At 44.6% G+C, this 19,573-nt stretch overlaps 1 protein-coding gene and 1 long non-coding RNA gene across 5 annotated transcripts in view; one reads left to right on the top strand and one right to left on the bottom strand.

Moving 5' to 3' along the window:
* The window catches only part of IFT43 (intraflagellar transport 43), a 49,504-nt gene extending 38,822 nt beyond the window's left edge, over positions 1 to 10,682 (top strand). For both annotated transcript variants that reach the window (XM_083503539.1, XM_083503540.1), the window contains exons 6-9: positions 7,529 to 7,601; positions 8,029 to 8,104; positions 8,688 to 8,750; positions 10,394 to 10,682. In XM_083503539.1, coding sequence (XP_083359665.1) covers positions 7,529 to 7,601; positions 8,029 to 8,104; positions 8,688 to 8,750; positions 10,394 to 10,513 — 332 coding nt within the window. In that variant the 3' untranslated portion in view covers positions 10,514 to 10,682. The remainder of the gene's footprint in view (positions 1 to 7,528; positions 7,602 to 8,028; positions 8,105 to 8,687; positions 8,751 to 10,393) is intronic.
* Positions 10,683 to 11,684: 1,002 nt separating this feature from the next.
* LOC310707192 overlaps positions 11,685 to 19,573 on the bottom strand; it is a 22,241-nt gene continuing 14,352 nt past the window's right edge. For all 3 annotated transcript variants that reach the window (XR_014526382.1, XR_014526383.1, XR_014526384.1), the window contains one exon: positions 11,685 to 15,312. This is a non-coding gene — a long non-coding RNA (uncharacterized lncRNA). The remainder of the gene's footprint in view (positions 15,313 to 19,573) is intronic.

The raw sequence follows: 19,573 nt of genomic DNA, 5'->3' as shown, positions 1-19,573 counted from the left end.
GATATATTGGTTTGTATGAGTATACATCTTGATTTAGTTGCAGGAAAATATAATATGCAATATGTTTGTTGTTTCACATAATTAAAATTAAACAAAAATGCATTTATTTTTAAAGCATGCCTTTTAGTCTTTTAATGGCATTTTATTGCATTGATGGCATCTGTTGACATTTTCTGGTGGTGTTGTTTTAATTAATGGGGATATACCTTTATTTTGATTTTTGGTTTATAGGCACTTCAGTAGCAGCTTCATTATTCATTTTCCCCCAAACTGGTATCCTATCTTTTGTAAGGTAAATGATACTGTATTTGAGAGTATAGACACATTTTTGGCTTCAGAAATACTGCATTTATTAATATTAGTACAGCATCCTGTTCTCCGGTGCTCCAGCTGTTGTTACTGTTTGGACCAATTTGTGTATATCACTTGGTGATAGATGAGAAATTGCTTTTTGTTACCTACAGCTCAGAACTAGCTGCTCCAGAAAGTAATAATTTATGGCATCTACAGATGTAATCTTTGCATCACGCCCTCAGGCAACATTTATACAATTAATATGAGGACAACTGAAATCTGTTCCGTGTATTTTCTTTTTTCGCATCTACAGGCAGTTACATTCCACAGTTGTTATCAGTACGATGTGCAAATGGCCACTCACAAATTTTCACATATTTGTTTATTAAGGTAGAGTTGCTGGGGGGAAGTAACTGGTTACAGAATCTGAGCCTTTAACATACACAACTATTTGGCACAGAAGCATGAACAGAGTGATCCTGTATACACTCCTTCATGTGGGGACAAGAGATACATGGCAGCTACACCAGTGGAATGACCATATAGCCAAATTCATGCTCAGCCTAGGAGAGAAGGCGGAAAACAGCAGGAAAAAAACTAAAACAGAAAAACAGCATGGATTCCCGCAACAACCCTGCCAGTGTCCTCCAATCATGTGCAAACACATACCAGCCAGTATGTAAAAGTCTCTGAAAAGGTCCAGAACCTTTTACCTGCTGAACTGTGGGACGTGGTACAACCATCCAAAGCCCACTGCGATATGTTTGTGAGACATTTTAAGAATAAAATTAATTGCATCCTCCAGGACTTTACAGCAGGTGAATCTAGTGAAATATATGGAATGCAATCTTGTCGTTGGATACGTCTCAGTTGATTGATTGATTTTAGATCCCACCTTTTCTCCAAGGAGCTCAATCCATGGGTCTTCTCTCTCCATTTAATCCCCACGACAACCCTGTTAGGCTGAGAGGCCATGACTGGCCCAAGGTTACCAAGTGGCTTCAGGAAGGTGATCAATGTCTCTTTAAGAGTTGGGGGGTGATCTTCAGGTACCTGCAAGGGACATTAGCAAATCTGCTCCTGACGAAGCCTTCCCTAGGACCTAGAAGGTACTCGTCATTTTAGCCCAGTGGCATATGTCCCTTCCTGGCCAAGGTGTGGCCAACTAGATTCAGACTCTCTTAAATTAAACTGATTTTTTGGGATACATTTCAGTCAGGATTCAGGCCAGGTTTAGCACGGATACTGCGTCAGAAGAGAGACAGAAGAATGTGGCGCTACTGAATCTCAGCGGCTTTTAATGCCATTGAACATAGTGGCTTTCTGGAGCGAATGGCTGAGTGGGGAGCATCTAGCCTTCAGGCTGCTGAGCAGGGCTCCCTTCTTATGATCTTATATTAATGTTCAGTATGAATGAATCTAAATGGCTAGATGTTGACTGCTCTATGGACTGGAGGCGCACAAATGTTGCCCCCATGTTTGAGAAAGGGAAAAAAGAAGACCCAGGTAACTACCAAGCGGTGAGATGACCTTTGGGGTCCCTTCCAACTCTACAATTCTGTTTAAAAGGATAGCCAAGAAGTCAGTCAAAGTGAGTTCACCCACATTTTCTCTCTCTCTTTGGAATATTCTCAACACAGAGGCAATAGTGCAACAATTATTTTACTATACTGTACAGTGGAAGGGAAGTCAGCCTTGCTGCAGGGGGGGCTGTTTGCTGCCCCACCCCAAATCAGAACAGGCAACCAAATAGATGATTTAAGAGACAATAAAATGCAGCTTGCTTTTGTTTTCTCCTAAAATTATGGCCTTTATAAAGTGGTGTTCTTTGGCACTACACAGCATAGGGCAAGGGCTATGATGGTGATGAGATCATCCTAAAGCTTCTTAGATAATTTCTGGCTGTAGTCAGCATGTTGGCACAGTTGCAGCTGTTCGTAAATGCTTTCAGGAAGTTGGACAGCCCCCTTTTTTGTTTTTCCTTGATATCTCTATATTTTTTAGGGCTATGACTTTCCTTTTAATGACAAGGTTTGAAACCCACTTCTCTGTGAATGGCATCACCAATGGGTAGTGTGACCTGATGCTGGAAGAGTAAATTGTAACCCTCCACCATCTATGCCCTGGCCAGTGGTCCAGAGAGGCTGGGGCATCTATACATCCCTCATTGGTTTGCTTATTACCCTCAAAGGAGAGAGAACTCAATCTTGTTTGTGTGTTCCACAGAAGCTGCCTCCATTCCTTGTTCCTTGCATTATTTGAAGACTCTAGCCTGTTGCTTTCCACTTTTCTATTTTTATTCCTCCTTTTTCTATTTAGAGGGAAAAATTATCGAATTGAGATGCACTAATTAAAGCCATTTTCTGGTATTTGGTTACTGGCGTGTTTGATGTCTCTCTGACAAGACCATGAAATGCATGGGGTGTCCACAGGGACAGAATTTGCTGAACACGGTGCTTTGTAAATGCGGGGACACAGTGTCGCAGCAGCTCATGAATATGAAACGCCCATGATGCTACCTCAGTGGACTCGAGAACACAGATGAATCCTGTCATGTGCTAAATGAGACCAATTTCTTTCACTTAACTTCATCTTCAATCAGATACCTTCTTCCATTTGCCTGTTTAAAATTCCCTAAACGTGATGCAGAAGGTAACAGCATTCAGTAAAACAAAGTTTTGCAGCAGCAGAGAAATTAGAATTGTGTCTGGCTGAAGTTTTCTTCTGTTAAAATATAAAACTTAGCTCACTTCCTTTGCTTTTAAAGCCTCTCATAGTGCTGTGCACAAAACAGGGAGGACCCAGAGAGCTGGCCTTCAAAATTTCACTTTCTTCATGCTCTGCTCTTATATAGTTTTGTATGTACACAGCTCTAGAGGTGTGCATTCTTGCATTCTTTGGATACAACAACTAACTAGGATTATACTTGGAGGAGTTCCCATGTTGAATTGCTTATTGAAAATGGCAGGTCAATAAATGGGAACATAGTGTGGCATAGCACAGCAGAGAGCATTATTTTAGGGCTTTCGATAATTCCTGAGAACAAACTAGGTCAGTGTTTTTCAGAGTTGTAGGATTCCCAGGGAAACTCAATCCACCAATTTCTTTTTACTCTCTCTGCAGCATTGTTCCCTGCTTCTCATGTGGCTTCTTTCTAGAGTCTAGCATCACTGTTTGAGAATGTGGGAACTAGGCTGAGGGATTTCAACTAAAGAAATTCCCATGTTGAAATTTCCCACCCACAGAGACTCATTTCCCTAGCTGAGATGCAGTCCATCAGGCATCTCTTCTTCTGCCTTCAGAAACTTGTGAATTTTCATATGACAGCAATTGGGGATACAGTTACTGGTCAACAGGCCAAGGGTTGCCTGAGGCAGACTGTTTGGCAGGGCCAGTGGTTTCAGGGAGTACCTGCGTGAGTTACTATAAAGATTTTGGAAGCAAATGCTTCTAAATGAAATGAAACTAAAGGGGGGGGGGAGATTTCTTGTATTTGATCAGCATCTCTGGTGATATGCATCTTGTACTGTTCTCTGTATGCTCTTATCTGAACTATGTGGATTAATCTGTAGGGAACTAATTTATGAAGGTACTTTGCCCTTGAGAAATGTTTATTAGATTTATCATTTTATTCTAACAGGAATAGGTTCTATATGTTTTCACTAAAACCTCTAGCAAAGAATAAGGCTGATTTTTAAATGCTGTACTTGTGAAACCTCTAAATGTAACTTTTGAGCTGCCGAACAGCTCTTTATTGCTAAAGCTTTACCAGCCCTGTATCTGATAACACAGGGGTAGAGAACTTGATTTGACTGGTGGGCTGATTTTGACAGGTGGGCAGGGCCGCCCACCTGTCAATCACTTGACATCTTCCTTAAGTTTCAAAGAATTTGAAGTGTACTCCAAGTGCACTCCCGATTCTTGCAGCCGCTGCTTGAATTCAAACCATAGCTGCAAATATTATTGTCAAATGAAGGGACTGGCTTCATTTGGGAGCTTCCAAGTAGAACCAGTCCCAGTGGGGACTGCATTTGGGGGCAAATTTAAGAGGTGTCCCATGCAAAAACTGCTTGCAGTGGAACAATCAGGTGGGGATCCTAAGGCTCCCAACTGTTCCTTTGCAGCCAAGGCTTTACCTACCCGACCCCTGCTATCATATGGCAGCAGGTATGGGGTGAGTTGGTGTGGCTCTGGAAGATAGCCTGGCAGACCTAATCTGACTTGTGGGCAAGAGGTTCCCAAGTAATAATGCAGGATAATAATGCCCTTTTCCCTGCACATTTAGATCTTTAAAAAAAAATCATACAGGGTTCTATTTATGTGTGGTTTTTTCCAATGAGCAAGATGAATAAGTTAAGACATAAGCTTTACCTGAAAGAAATACTCTGTACTTAGAAGCCTTCCCTAAAAGAAATAAGCCTTACTTAGTTTAATGTTATTTGCGCCTCATCATTCTTGGTATTTCCTCTTGATTTCATGATTCTGATCCTCTGGTTTCTTAATTGCAATAAGCATTTTCAGCCTGGCAAAATGAGTTAACAGCACATAGTGAAATCAGTTTGGCCTTGGCTGGCTGCCCATTTCAAGTAAGTATGATATTCAGTGTATGCTGCAGAACTTGCCATACTAAATGGGTTGCATGAAGGGTTCCCAAGTAATACCTTCAATCTATGTTTTCTGAATAGCTGCTGAGCTTCTTGCGCTCAGAAAGTGGTACTTAAAAGGCAGGTTTCTCTGTGCAAGAACCAACTCCTAAAAGGGACTTGACTGAGTATGCAAAACCTTTGATAGGCCACCAGATCCTTACAGATTCAGGTCTTAGATTTGTTTCCAGCTTATCTCTCACCACTTTTTATTTCTCTGTCATTCTTTTGTGGCCTGCTCAGCCAGAGCCTCTGCTGTGAAATAAGCTTATGCAAATCTTCCATGAGCATTGACCGGCCTTCCTGTGCTATGGCACTGAGGAGGTGGCCACAGAGTATCTCTGTGCTGTTTGGCACAAAGATGGCACCTCCAGTGCTCTGGTTCCTCTTTATCCAAGTTGCTGTGAGCTGAACGCTGCTCCGTTGAAGGCAACAGGTCCTTGAGTGGTTGGGGAGCTGGAAAGCACAACTCTGCAGAGATTGTCCAAGCTGTCACCGTCTCTTGCTTTAGCTCGGCTCTGGCTTCAGTCTCGGTTTCATTCAGCCCCTTCACCAGGCAGCCAATTAGAAAGAAATCCCACTGTGTGGGTTGCTCCAAACAGCCCTCTTGTCAAGAGTCCGGGCTAACCCTTGCCCTGTTGCAGATGGACCAGCACTTCCTCCGCCAGGGTCAGGGAAGCCTGCAGGGATGCAGAGCAGATAGGAAGATGGGACCTGTGCACTTCGGAACTGGGAGAGGGCTATAAGGGGAAACACAGATTTTTTTAAAGACCCAGTCCTGGACCCCAGACTCCACAGGCAGGGCACCTTTCCAGCTCTTGAATATTCATTTCAGCCTGGGCTGCAGACTGGACAGAGCTGGAAACAGTCAAATGCTTAGTTAGAAAAGCACAGTTGTGGATAAAATTGGAAGCAGCCTGTTCACTGCCAAGGCGCCATCTCCCTTTCATTTCAGGCAGTGGAGTAAAGGATCACAGTAGAACTTTGCCAGCCAGTTTCCTGAGGAATGTATGGTTCTGGAACCACTTTCAGAATCAGAACAAGTCAGGGACGGCCAGCTCCTTAAAACCAGAGGAGGTGCATACTTTAAAGCTCAGCTGCTCAAGGGCTAGTTCACTGGAAATGGAAATGCAGTGTTTATGGAGTATTTCATCATACCAGGGTGGCCAAAATGTCTGGCATTGAAAAAGAAAAATGAAATCCACTATTCAAATTCAAAATTAGAATGCAGTGAAACCAAGTCTAGTGTGAACTATCCAGAGCTGCAGATAGTCAACACGTTCTGGTCGGTTGGATGCTGCTTGCAGGCAGCTGGCAGGCCAGCTTGGGGAAGGGCCACTTGCTCAGCAGTAGAGTACATGCTTTGTGTGCAGAAAGTCACAGGTTCAATCCCTGGCATCTCCAGGTAGGACTGGCAAAGATCTCTTCTGAAATCCTTGAGAGTAACTGCCAGTCAATGTAAATAGAACTGAGCTGGATGGACACAGGCAGGTACTTGCATAGAACTATAAATATTTGCCTGGGGGGAAATATAGCTGATTTCACTCTCGCTGTCCTGAGTGACAGCCTTATTCACAAAACATTGAGCCATGTGTGTAGGCAAAGCCTGAGGAAGCTTCTTGTCACTTGAAGCCCAGCAGTCTGAATTGTCACATAAATAGAGATAAGGTAGCCCACCTAGGAAATGGAAAACTCTGATCCTAAACCTAAACCAGGGAAAAGGCTAAGGAGTAAACCCTACACAAATCCAGAGTGGAATCTCTAAGGCAGTAGGATGGCGCCTTGTATGCCTCCTTCTGGCAACTCCTGCAGCCAAGCTGGTGACAAATATATTGCTGTGTTTTCCTTTGGACCACGCCAGCAAGACTGAGGGGGGAGGGTCTTGTTATCTGGGCAGCCCAGGACCTCCATATACACTACCCAGGCTTGCGCCCCAGGGAGGTTATTTCAGTGCTGCTAATTCAGCAGTTTGACTTCACCCCCAGAGGTGCACTCCATTGTCCCTTGAGACAGATGGATGCCAGCAACAAGACAGAGATAATCCCAATCATCTTCTATTTGCCGTCTGAGCTCGTATGTTTTGCCAAATGACTGCAAGAACATTACTCTGGGTAGTATTTGGCAGTTTGTCATAACAGTCAGGCTATCCCTCAATCTTCACAGAGAGCCTTTTGCTTTTCTTTCTTTCTTGGGATCTGTATCCTCTTCCCACTGGAGCACAAATCCATCCATTTAATTTTAAAGAGGGTGCAGCAGCCACATAGGCATTTACCCTGCAGTGTGGGTCTCTGGTGTTTTCAGAGATACATTGTACGAACATACCAAGCTGCTTTACACTGGTGTCCATTGGTTCATCTACCCCAGGATTGTCCACTCTTGTCAACTGCTCTCCGGGATCTTAGGCAGAGGTCTTCTCCACCATCTGCTACGTGATCCTTTTAACTGGAGGCGTCAGGAAGTGAACCTGGACATTTTGTGTGCAAAGCATGAGCTGTAACACTGAGCTATGACTTCTCCACGTTACTTTCACACGGAGAAAACTAGGGAGTTTTGGTAGTTCTGCAGCCTTATGACTCCTTCATCCTTTGCAGATATCCCAGTGATCCCTGACTTGGAGGAGGTACAAGAGGAAGACTTTGCCATGCAGGTTGCAGCCCCACCCAGGTAACAGCAAGATCGCAGCTGCCATGGAAATCCTTGGGCTGAACTGGTAGTCATAAGTGGACCCCGCTCATTCAGATTTTGTTGTGATTTGCTTGAGCAGTTACATGGTGTTGCTATGAATAACAGGTGGTTATGATAAACTCTGTTGTTTTCATATGGAGAGAGAGAACAGCTGCTATGGACTCTGAATATGTGTGTCAACCCAAAAAATACAAACTTTTTATTAAGATCAGTCTGTATTTATGGCAGCTGCTTTATTTATTCATAATATTTCTTAACTGCCCTTCATCCTAAGATCTCAAGGCAGGTTACAACTAAGGAATATACAATAATAAAGCACGTAAACCCATTCCAAGTGGAACATATGGATTCTGGTGAGGGTTGTGGAGTGCTCTAATTTGGTTCCTTGCTCTGTCCCCAATTGCAGCGTTCAGGTGAACAGAGTGCTGACCTACCGTGACCTGGACAATGACCTCATGAAGTATGCTGCTTTCCAAACTTTGGTGAGTGCAGGCAGTTAGAAATCTATATTCCCAGAAACCCCAGGGTGTCCCTTTTCATGGTGAGACTGTGTGAATAAGGTGAGCATTCTACTGATAGCGCCATTCTGGAACACAAGATGTTAAGTACCTGTTTGGCAGATCTGCATGGTATATGCTTTGCAGTGTCTGCTAAGGCATCTTCGGGTGTTCCTCTTCACTTCCCACTTTAGTGATCTTTACTTAAATCCAGTGTCCATCCCTTTGTTGTAATTCCTTTGGCGGAGCTCCCTTCCCTCCAGAAGGAATAAGCACACTCCGTTTTATACTTTGAGCCAAGGCTCAGCATGTGGATAACTCTGGAGAATTAGAAAGCTCTCATGCAGTTCTAGCTACAGAGCCTTCCCAAGGTGAAAAGGCTTTTCCAGATTGTAGAGTGCCAAAATTTCTCTTTGGATTGGTTTTCTCATCCAGATGCTGATGCGTTTGAACAGCTTTGCTCCATTAGTGGCAATGTAAGTTATCCAGAAGCAGGACAGATGTGTGCAACATGTGTGTTTCCGTTATTGTTCTTGGATCTGAATTACGTTTTTATGCGCTCCCACAGGATGGAGAGGTTGACCTGAAGTTGCTCAGTAAGGTTCTAGCTCCAGAACAGGATGTACGAGAGGTGAGTTTGCTCTGGGCCAAGAGGAGAACTAGACCATTATTTTTGCTCAGCAGGAACATAGGAAGCTGCCTTAAACCAAGTCAGACCATTGGTCCATCTAGCTCAGTGTTGTCTGCTCTGACTTGCAGCTGCTCTGCAGGGTTTCAGTCTTTTCCAGGCCTGGAAATGCCAGGGATTGATTCTGGGTCCTTCTCCATGCAGAACATGTACTTCTTCTTTTTCTGTTTGCTGCAATCCTCTCCTGTTGGCAGTTTTCTACCCATACAGTCGTACCTTGATTGTCAAACGCCTTGGTATTTGTACGTTTCGGCTCCCAAATGATCAAAACCTGGAAGTGAGTGTTCTGGTTTTCGAACTTTTTTTTGGAAGCCAAACATCTGATGCGGCTTCCACTATTGTTTCTGGCACGCCTTTGCAATCGGAAGCCATGCTTTGGTTTCCGAACGTTTCGGAAATTGAACGGACTTCCGGAACGCATTCTGTTCGAAAACCAAGGTACGACTGTATATTCTTCCTGTTCTTAACAATGCAAGCTTCCTGTTCTTGGGATTGTGGACTGTTCTTTAAAAATAAATTTATACTGGTTATCTATCAACATATCTATCCACCCTAAAGGCCCGATTACAACATTGTGCCAAACGAACAATGCAGCAAGTGTTTGTGTATATAGGAGGATGAGACAATCTTTTAGGTATTCTGGTTCCAAAATATGTAGGACTTTGTACACCAGTACCAGCAGCTTGGACTTGGTCCTGTAACCAGTTGGTGGCCAGTGCAATTCTTTCAGCAGCAGTATAATGTGATGGCAAGATCCTGCCACAGTGAGCTGTCAAACCACTGAATTTTTGTATTAACTGCAGCTTCCAGCACAGTCTCAAAGGCAGCCCTGCATAGAGCACATTACAGTAATCCAATCAAAATTAACAGTGCATGAACAACAGCTGTCAGGCTATCCCAATCCAGAAATGGCTATAACTAAAGTTGGTAAAAGGCACTCCTGGCCACTGAGGTCAGCTGGCCCTCTAGCCCCCTCCCCTAATTCTTATGACCACTCCCCGTGGCTTCATGTAGATGTTAAATAGCAATGGGGACAGGGTAGTACCCTGCAGCCCCCCAAAAAAACAATTGCCAAGGGGCTTGTAAAATAATTGCCCAGCACTATTCTCTGAAACCAGCCTTGGAGGAACTGAAGCACTGTGTAGCAGTGACCCCAGTGCTCATCTTATGGAGACAGTTCAGGAAGATACAATGGCCAATGGTATCAAAAGCTGCTGAGAGATCAAGTAAGAACAACAGGCTCTTTCTCCCCCTGTCCTTCTCTCGATAAAGGTCATCCATCAGGGCGACCAAAGTCAATTCAGTCATATAACATGTCCAAACCCCTGTTTGGAAGAAGTCCTAGAGGACTTGCATTTACTGTGATCATATATACAGTATGATTGACAGTGATATATAAAATAGTGGCATTGCAAGTGGTATGGATTAAAACGCACACTGTCAAACCTTCAGGCTTTCTAGTAGAATTTGGGTTACTGCTATAAAGTAGCTTTTAGACAGGACATGGCATTCTTTCCGCCATTTGGACTGTGTTGCAATGCTTTGGGACATTTTTCCACTTAGTATTTCTTTCCTTTTTTTGGCAGGATGATATCAGCTGGGACTGGAATCATCTCTACACAGAGGTGGCCTCGGAGCTTCTGAGCGAGTGGGAATTGGGGCAGGCAGAAAAGGAGGAGACCCCCGCTCCAGTTAAGAACGCTTGAGCCTTGGCTGTTGAGCTTTGACAGCCAGGAGTGCCTCCTTTGCTAAGCAGGCACAGCTGCCAACCACACCGGCACAACTACAGATTAGTAATGCATTATATTTTGATCCCATGCTTTGTATCTGAGGAATCATTTTAGTCCACTTAATAAACTTGTTTCATAGAGTTCAGCAGGAGTTTTGTTCCTGGTGTGTTTGCGAGGGCTCCAACCTTGTCAGTTAATCAGTTTAATTGGTTAAAAAGAGTATTTCTATTACAGTATTAGTACAATCTGATCAAGATGACGAATAAAAATGCTTATAAAAACAAGATCTTGTCAAAGCTTACCACTTTGCAACAAACATAGAACTCTTAAGAACTACCATTTCTCCTATGAATCAGATCAGTTAATTTGTCCATTTCTGCCTTCTCTAGATATTTCACCAGTGATTCCCATGCAGCCAGACGTTTTGGACCTTTTCACAAGTTTGTACTGAGATTAAAAACCTTTTGAGTTACTAATTGGGCACAACATTTAAAAATATTTTTATATAAGTACACGTAACAAATTATAGATTGACTTTCAAGACCTGCAATTTATACATATCTTGATTGACCTAAAGGAAGTATGTTTTTTTCTTTCAGAACTATTATATATTCTTCCTAAAATATTTATGCAGATTGAATTGATAATTTGACAAAGGTTTCTTTAATTGAGTGACAACCCTAGCACGTGCTCTAAAACAATTTGAAATGTAGAGGAGAAATTGTATAGTACACACAGAAAGAAACAATAATGGGTTCATCCATATGAAAAAGCACCATACTGTACATCACAGTCTGTCTTGAGCTTTGTTCTACACTGAAACGCAAACTGCAAGCAGAAGTTTTCTGTTATGAATTGCACTGAAAGCCCAGATCCTGGTTGATCTTGCTGTCTGCTCGTTTTCCCCAAACCAAAATGAGTGAAAATAAAAAAATTCCTTCCAGTAGCACCTTAAAGACCAACTAAGTTAGTTCTTGGTATGAGCTTTCGTGTGCATGCACACTTCTTCAGATACTTCAGATTTCGTGCATGCACACGAAAGCTCATACCAAGAACTAACTTAGTTGGTCTTTAAGGTGCTACTGGAAGGAATTTTTTTATTTTGACTATGGCAGACCAACACGGCTACCTATCTGTAACTCAAAATGAGTGAGCGCCTCTTGCTTTTATCAGCATCAACGCTTCTTTATTGGTGGTCATGTGCAAACCGGCAGGGCAGTGAAATGAGGCCACCAACGGACAAAGTAGGAGTTTCTGCATACTCAGGGGACTTTGCAGGTATGTGGAAAAATATTTGTAAGAACAGAGAAACCCTTCTAAAAGCAGGCTGAAGACATACTACTGGCCCCCTCCCGAACAGGTATAAAGCATTAGGAACAGTTAAATGCCCTGCAAGTGAGGAAAGCAAGGCTACCAAAGACCCATCTTTTCCTGAAAGGGAGAGGAGACAGAAACAGCCTTTTGGGGAGCTGCCCAACATCCAATTCTCTGAAGGTTCTGGTGGAGTGGTCTTTGACATTCAGAAAGTGCCTCTCCTTTGCTAACCAGGGCTGTTGTCATGATGTCATACCATGAGGGGAGGGACTTCCCCTCAGCCTCCAGACCAGCCTTACCTGCTTAGCAGTGTACAGGGCTTAGTTGGAGATCATCCTGAGCACCAGTAAACCAGTGCCAAAGTTGCAAGCTTGGGATCTTTTTACTACAGTGGTACCCCAGGTTACGGACACTTCAGGTTACAGACTCCACTAACCCAGAAATAGTACCTCGGGTTAAGAACGTTGCTTCAGGATGAAAACAGAAATCGTGCTCTGGTAGCGCGGCGACAGCTGGAGCCCCATGAGCTAAAGTGGTACCTCAGGTTAAGAACAGTTTCAGGTTAAGAACAGACCTCCAGAACGAATTAAGTTCTTAACCCAAGGTACCACTGTATTCTCTCCTACCTCTTCGTTCCCTAGTTAGAGAGCGGATAAAGGTAAAGGGACCCCTGACCATTAGGTCCAGTCACGGACGACTCTGGGGTTGCGGCGCTCATCTCGCTTTATTGGCCAAAGGAGCTGGCGTACAGCTTCTGGGTCATGTGGCCAGCATGACTAAGCCGCTTCTGGCAAAACCAGAGCAGTGCACGGAAACACCGTTTACCTTCCCACTGGAGTGGTACCTATTTATCTACTTGCACTTTGACGTGCTTTCGAACTGCTAGGTTGGCAGAAGCAGAGACCGAACAACGGGAGCTCACCCCGTTGTGGGGATTTGAACAGCCGACCTTCTGATCTAGGCCCTGTGGCCCCTAGGCTCTGTGATTTAACCTACAGCGCCACCCGCTTCCCTAGAGAGCGGATAGGAGGGGTCAATATCTCCCGATAAAAAAGAAGCAAAAAACCAAGTCTCTCAGATGGGGTGGGGGGAAGGAGGTGAGCAAAAGCCCTAATACTTTATTGCTCTATTTAGAATCGTAGAGTTGGAAAGGGACCCCAAGGGTCATCTAGTCCAACCCCCTGCAATGCAGGAATCTCAGCTAAAGCATCCATGACAGGTGGCCATTTGGGGACTAGCTGAGATGATTTCTGTGCTGCCAGCCCCCCCCCCCCCGGATTAAAGCACTCATGGTCAGGGGTGCTTACACATCATGGTGCTAGATTTAAATCACTGTATTGCTCAGTGATAATTTTTGCAGAAGGAAGGCTGACTTCCTTGTGGGTGGGGGCAGATTCTTGCTTAAGATTCCCTTGGGAGTTACAGCAGTGCTTGCTCTGAACCCAGAGCCGTCAAAGTTCACAAGAAATTTCAGAAAAGGATCGTTGACTGCTGCTTATTCCTCATTTATGAAAGAACGAGGCCAACCCCTGTGGTGGAGTCAGACTTCCTGTGAGGTGCTCCGTTGACATCATTTGTTATATTAATTATAATAGTGCTTTAAGAACTCCTGCCATGAAGCAGGTCCTAAAGTCCAAGATCTGCTCTGCATTCTTAGGCTTCATTCTTAGCACTGCTGGGATATTTTTTTATTAAGGTCTTCGCCCCTAAAGATCTGAAATGGGGGTGGATGACAGCAGAGAGTTGACGTTTCCTCCATCTGTACACGCATGCATGGCGTTAGACATGTAGTAGAAAAACCATCATTGTTCACGGAGCACAGAAAAGTGCTTGGCATGGGCTGATCTTCAGTGATATTCTTCCCCCATCCCGCTGCCTTTTCTTCCACCAAGACCCACACTGAGCCTAGCATCCACACCCCACTTGAAAAGCCTCTCATTAAAATTCAGAAAAACAAAGTGGCTCAGTCCCTTGGATGCACACCTGGAAACCTTGGAGATCTACACAGACAAAATGCGTATTGTGATTCTTAATTATAAGCTGTGGGACTTACTGGGGTAGGAATACTTTCTTCCTCATCTTCCAGGGTCAAACTCAGGCGTGCTCTGCTTTCCTGTTTAGCTGGCGTCCTGCTGTGGTTGCGCTTGCTGTTGTTTGTCACTCCCGAAACCTGAAGGGAATCTCTACCTTGAGAATAAGGGCAGGAGGCCCCAGCAGCCTCAGGAGTGGGTCATTGCAGTGGACTGCAGCTCCCTTGACACCCTGTTTTATATGTTCTGGCTGTACTCAGCCTCCCCTCTACTGCACACAAGTCTGCTTCGTTTCAACATGAAAACAAAGGAACTGAGATACTGGGCAACTGAAATCTGAAAGGGAAAAGGAGCTGTGAGCCCAGGGTACGGTTGCATTCAGTTATAATGGAGTGCTCAGCTGGTGTTTCAGGGAGACAGACCTGGAATGGAGGAGCAAAGGGCTGCTTCTTCCAAACAAGGAGACACAAAATCAGGGAGAACCGTGGATCTAATCTCCATGCTGAAATGTGCAGAATATGTTCCAGCTGTGTTCATTTATTGTATTCTGCATCTTCTTTTGACTTGATACTGCCCCTATATGCATTGCAGTATTTTTCAGCCCATTGCATTAGAGAGAGGATGAAGGTATATGGTCCCTTGTTTGACAGGGATAGGAGAAGTTAACCTACCACCACAGCCCTTGCCACAATATTTCAAAATTCTGCTCAGTGGTACAGCATGTTCTCTGCATTCAGAAGGCCACAGGACTGATACAGGAGAGCATGGAAGAAATTCTGCCTGAAACCATGGAAAGCCATTTTTTGCATTGCAGACAGCACTGCGCTACATAAATGATTGATTTAACATGGCATAAAGCAGCCTCCTAGGTTCCTAAAAACCCAGATGCAGTCCAAATACATTATGTCAGTTATATGCAATTAATTCAACACATCACCCTTCAATTTGCAATTTGGAAGCAAATGCATAGCACCCTGCTTTTCAGATTCTCCAGCCACCATCAGTAGGAGAAAGCGCGTCATGATTTCCTCATCTTCTTCTATCCCTCTCTGCTAGGTTTCTTCGGGATCTTGATTTTGGCAGCATGACTGACTTTGGAATGTGGCTGGGAACTGCTGCTTCCCCTTTCACATGACCTGATACTGTCCCAGGATGAGCTGTGCATCATCACTACTCTGTAAGCAACTGGAAACAATGAGACAAGACTGGAGGCTCCAACAAGTTCTCAGCCATGTGCTGGAATGCACCCAGGTGTCCTGGCTGGGATAGAGCTGCATGGCAAGCCCTGATATGTAAAAGAATTCTCTGGAAAGTATCTGCATGTGTTGAAAATTCCAGAGCAAAATGTTCCGTTTTGTAACTACTCTCAGTTGCACTGAAGTTATGGCACCAGTGACATATTTCATGCAAGCTGATTCCAGCACTCGGCATCTGTTGAAATCAACATTGAGGTCTGTTAAAAGGGTAGCAAGGAGCAAAGGATCTCAAAATGTGACTTTGGGTGGCATTAAACTAAATTTGCACAAGTGGAACAACTTTCGCTTCTACAACAGGACTCACTGTACCATCCTCAGATCTGGCCGGGGGTGGCGGGGTGGGAGGAACCCAACAGAACAGATTTATTGGGTGTAAATGGAGGAAGAAGGAAGTCCTGTTGCACAAGTGGAAATCATCCTACTGACGCAAAACACTACTTAGCACTATTATCAATTATACAACCTATAGTGACTCTGACACATTAGGAGTATTTTCATATTATTGTGTTTTTTTCTGCTGCACGATCTATTTCAGGACCATCAGCCATAGGCAGACATCAATCACAAGGCTTCTGGGAGCTGTCCTGGAGCCCTGACTCAGGAATCTCTAGGCTACTGCACCTCTTTTGGCCCTTAGGAACCAAGTGGCGTGTCTTTCTGTTAGCGTCCTGCATGCCATTCACAGATATTGCTTCCTTCTTTGCCCCTTCTGGCTGCTTCTGTCTTGGATTCTTGGTCTTGCAATCTTTTCCTCAGTTTGTACCAATTACGCTACTTGCATCTGCCTCACCTGACCTAACTACCTTTCTAGAACTGATCTCAAGTTTGCCCTTCTGACTGTCAGATTCTCTCCTGGACTGCAGCAGAAGCTAAACTTGGGCAAAAAAAATGAGAGGCACAAATACAAGATGGGTGACACCTGGCTTGAGAGCAGTACATGTGAAAAGGATCTAGGAGTCTTGGTTGACCACAAACTTGACATGAGCCAACAGTGTGACGCGGCAGCTAAAAAAGCCAATGCAATTCTGGGCTGCATCAATAGGAGTATAGCATCTAGATCAAGGGAAGTAATAGTGCCACTGTATTCTGCTCTGGTCAGACCTCACCTGGAGTACTGTGTCCAGTTCTGGGCACCACAGTTCAAGAAGGACACTGAGAAACTGGAACGCAACCAAAATGGTCAAAGGCCTGGAAACGATGCCTTATGAGGAACGGCTAAGGGAGCTGGGCATGTTTAGCCTGGAGAAGAGGAGGTTAAGGGGTGATATGATAGCCATGTTCAAATATATAAAAGGATGTCATATAGAGGAGGGAGAAAGGTTGTTTTCTGCTGCTCCAGAGAAGCGGACACAGAGCAATGGATCCAAACTACAAGAAAGAAGATTCCACCTAAACATTAGAAAGAACTTCCTGACAGTAAGAGCTGTTCAACAGTGGAATTTGCTGCCAAGGAGTGTGGTGGAGTCTCCTTCTTTGGAGGTCTTTAAGCAGAGGCTTGACAACCATATGTCAGGAGTGCTCTGATGGTGTTTCCTGCTTGGCAGGGGGTTGGACTCGATGGCCCTTGTGGTCTCTTCCAACTCTATGATTCTAAACCTAGCTAGCTCAAAGCTTTATCATACCAGTGATGATCACTTGGCCTCATGCTAGGATATTCATGAAGACAGGCCCCCTGAGTGAGTTTATATGTCCATGTTGCACTATTCACAGGCCAAGTAAACAACCGACAAGATGAAAACTGCTGGTGGCCATCAGTGTGCATTAAGTAGCCAGGTGTGGCTGCCCTCATGTAGCGAGTGCCCCAAAATCTTCTGTTGTCAAGTTGGAGAGGCCCTGTGTGACAACCACAGAATAGAAGCATAGAAGCATAGAACTGTAGGGTTGTAAGAGACCCGAAGATCACCTAGTCCCTCTGCAATGCGGGAATATGCAGCTGTGGTACATCACAGTGAATGAGGCTACCAATTTTGTATATGGACTTGCCTTAGGAGTTCAATATTAAAGTTAGTAACCCTATCAAGTAAAACTAGCAATTTTATAGTAAATGCTAGATATGCATTGAGGCTCTATATCTCCAAGAAATCTGGGGAAAGGGGCTAAAAACCAGGGAGATTTCTGAGCAACTTTCAGCTTGCCAGCTCAGAACCTCAGAAAAGGCTACATCATTAAGTGAGACAAAATGACTGGAGGTTAGGGAGGTTGCTATGTTAATAAGTTGGAAAGACTCTGATGATTCCTCATGCTGGAGCTTCTCGGGGAAAGCAGAATTAATTCATGGCATATGCTCCCAGCATCTGCTGCGGTGGCCTGGAGTGGCGGGATCACAGGGCAAAAGAGGGAGAGCCAAATTTTTGCATTCCCCGATCCTTTTCTGCCATGGCATGCAGCCTGTATTCACTAGGTAGATGGGGAAGCCAGAGCCATACCCACTGCAGCCGAGTTGCCCTAGAGCACAACAGGCGGCTTGAGGGAAGAAGATGACTCCTGAACTGAAAGGAAGGCTCTGTGATGGTTCCCTGATTAGCAGATGAGTGCCCCTTTTAGTTACCTGTGCAAACATACTGCGTTATACATTTGATCAGAATCCGCAGTCAATAGCCACTTCCTAGCACAAACTGCTGCAGGGCCTTGATTTGTGGCTGTTGCTATTATTCCACCAAGGAAGTCAAAGCTGGGGCAAAATGTTTTGCTACCTGAGGCAAAGGACAAGATGCCCCCCCATCCCCATTTCAGGTGCAGAAGACCACTGAATCTGACTTCAGCACATGCCGACACAATGGACTCCTACAAGATGCCGAGAGGCAACAAGGACGCAAGGTTTCAGAGTGCACACAGGGCTAAATGCTTTTGCAGTGGGCTTTTGCTAAAGGTACTTGAGCATGGCCAGGAACACAGGAAGCTGCCTTATACTGAGTCAGACCAGACTGACTGGCAGCGGCTGTCCAGGGCTTCCGACAGGAGGCATTCCCGGCCCTACCTGAAGATGCTGGGGTTGAGCCTGGGATCTGCTTAGCAGATGCTCTACCACTCAGCCATAGTCCTTTGGGGGGGCTTTTAAGAAGCGGCAACCTGAGAAAGCACAGACAATTCCTTCTCTCCCTCCAGTCGCCTGCCTTTCTTCACTCTGTCGCTGAGTTTTCCTGCACGCCTTTCCAGAGCAGCTCCAAGGCGAGGCTACACAACCTGTTATCAAGGTCCATCTCCTGTCACTTTCAAGACCACTTCATTACCCCTTTATTATTCCTCTTCTTCTGCTTATCGTTATTAATAATCGCTCCAGATTGTTACGAGTGCTGACAGCTGCCCCTTGTCTATTCTTTCTGTCTATTTTAATCCTGCATGCTTATCTGAAATAAAACCTGATCCTTTTTCTTAATTAAAGAAATCTGGTCAGCCTACTCTTCCCTGTGCAAAGAAAACGCTGATTGCTTCTCCTGATACATAGGAAGAGATCTTCAGGCTTAAAGGGCAGGCGGATGGGCAACACAGTATGTTCTATAGTTTGGAGAGGGGGGACATCTCGATGGTCACTGCCGGGACCAGGTCATAGGTATGCCTATTTGCACCCTTGTTCACATGGTCAGTGGAGGCTGGGAATGTGATCCCTAATGTCTACATAAATGTTAGGAGGGTCTTCTGCCAAGGCTGGTTATAGTTCCCAAATGGGTGGGATGAGCCTGTCTAGTGATTATGTTTACTTCAGCTATAGGAAGCTGTCTTATTTTCAACCAGACCATTGGTCCATCCAATTCAGTATTGTCTGTACACAGACTTGCAGTGGCTCTTCACAGTTTCATGTAAGTGGCACTCCCAGCCCTACCTACAGATGTCAGGGATGGAAGCTGGTACCTTCTCCATGCAAAGTACCGGTAGATGTTCTGCCACTGAGCTAACGTCCCTTCTTCCACAGTTCTTTTCTAGGCATGCCATCAGTGTGGAGCAGACTTGCTTTCTGCTGCTCCAGAGGGGGAGTCTAACACCAGGGGGTAGAAATTGCAGAGAAGCAGATTTTGGGTTATATTAAAAGAAATGTCTTCATGGTAAGAGCTGCTTGACGGTGGAACAGATTGCCACAGGAGATGGTAGCCTCTCCTTTGCTGAGTGCATGGTCATCTAATCCAAGCTGCTGTAGGTGTATCCTGTACTGCAGATCATGCACCGAGCAGAGATCAGACCTTCCTGTTCAGTGATTCTTTGCAAGTGAGGTCCCTTCCAACTCTCTGGTTATTTGTAAGTAAACATTTATTTTTAACTGTTCAGCCCCAAGCCCCTCAAAACAGAAAACAGGTAAGCAGAAAACAAATCAAAATACAAAATAGATGCCATTAAATTTGAACAGGATAAAATAACAAGAAATAAGAAAGAAGATTCCACCTAAACATTAGGAAGAACTTCCTGACAGTAAGAGCTGTTCGACAGTGGAATTTGCTGCCAAG

The sequence above is a fragment of the Podarcis liolepis genome (assembly GCF_965112155.1).
Source record: "Podarcis liolepis genome assembly, chromosome: 1".
Taxonomy (NCBI): Eukaryota; Metazoa; Chordata; class Lepidosauria; order Squamata; family Lacertidae; genus Podarcis; species Podarcis liolepis.
The sequence above is the reverse complement of the archived record's forward strand: the minus strand, read 5'-3'. Positions and strand labels throughout refer to the sequence as shown.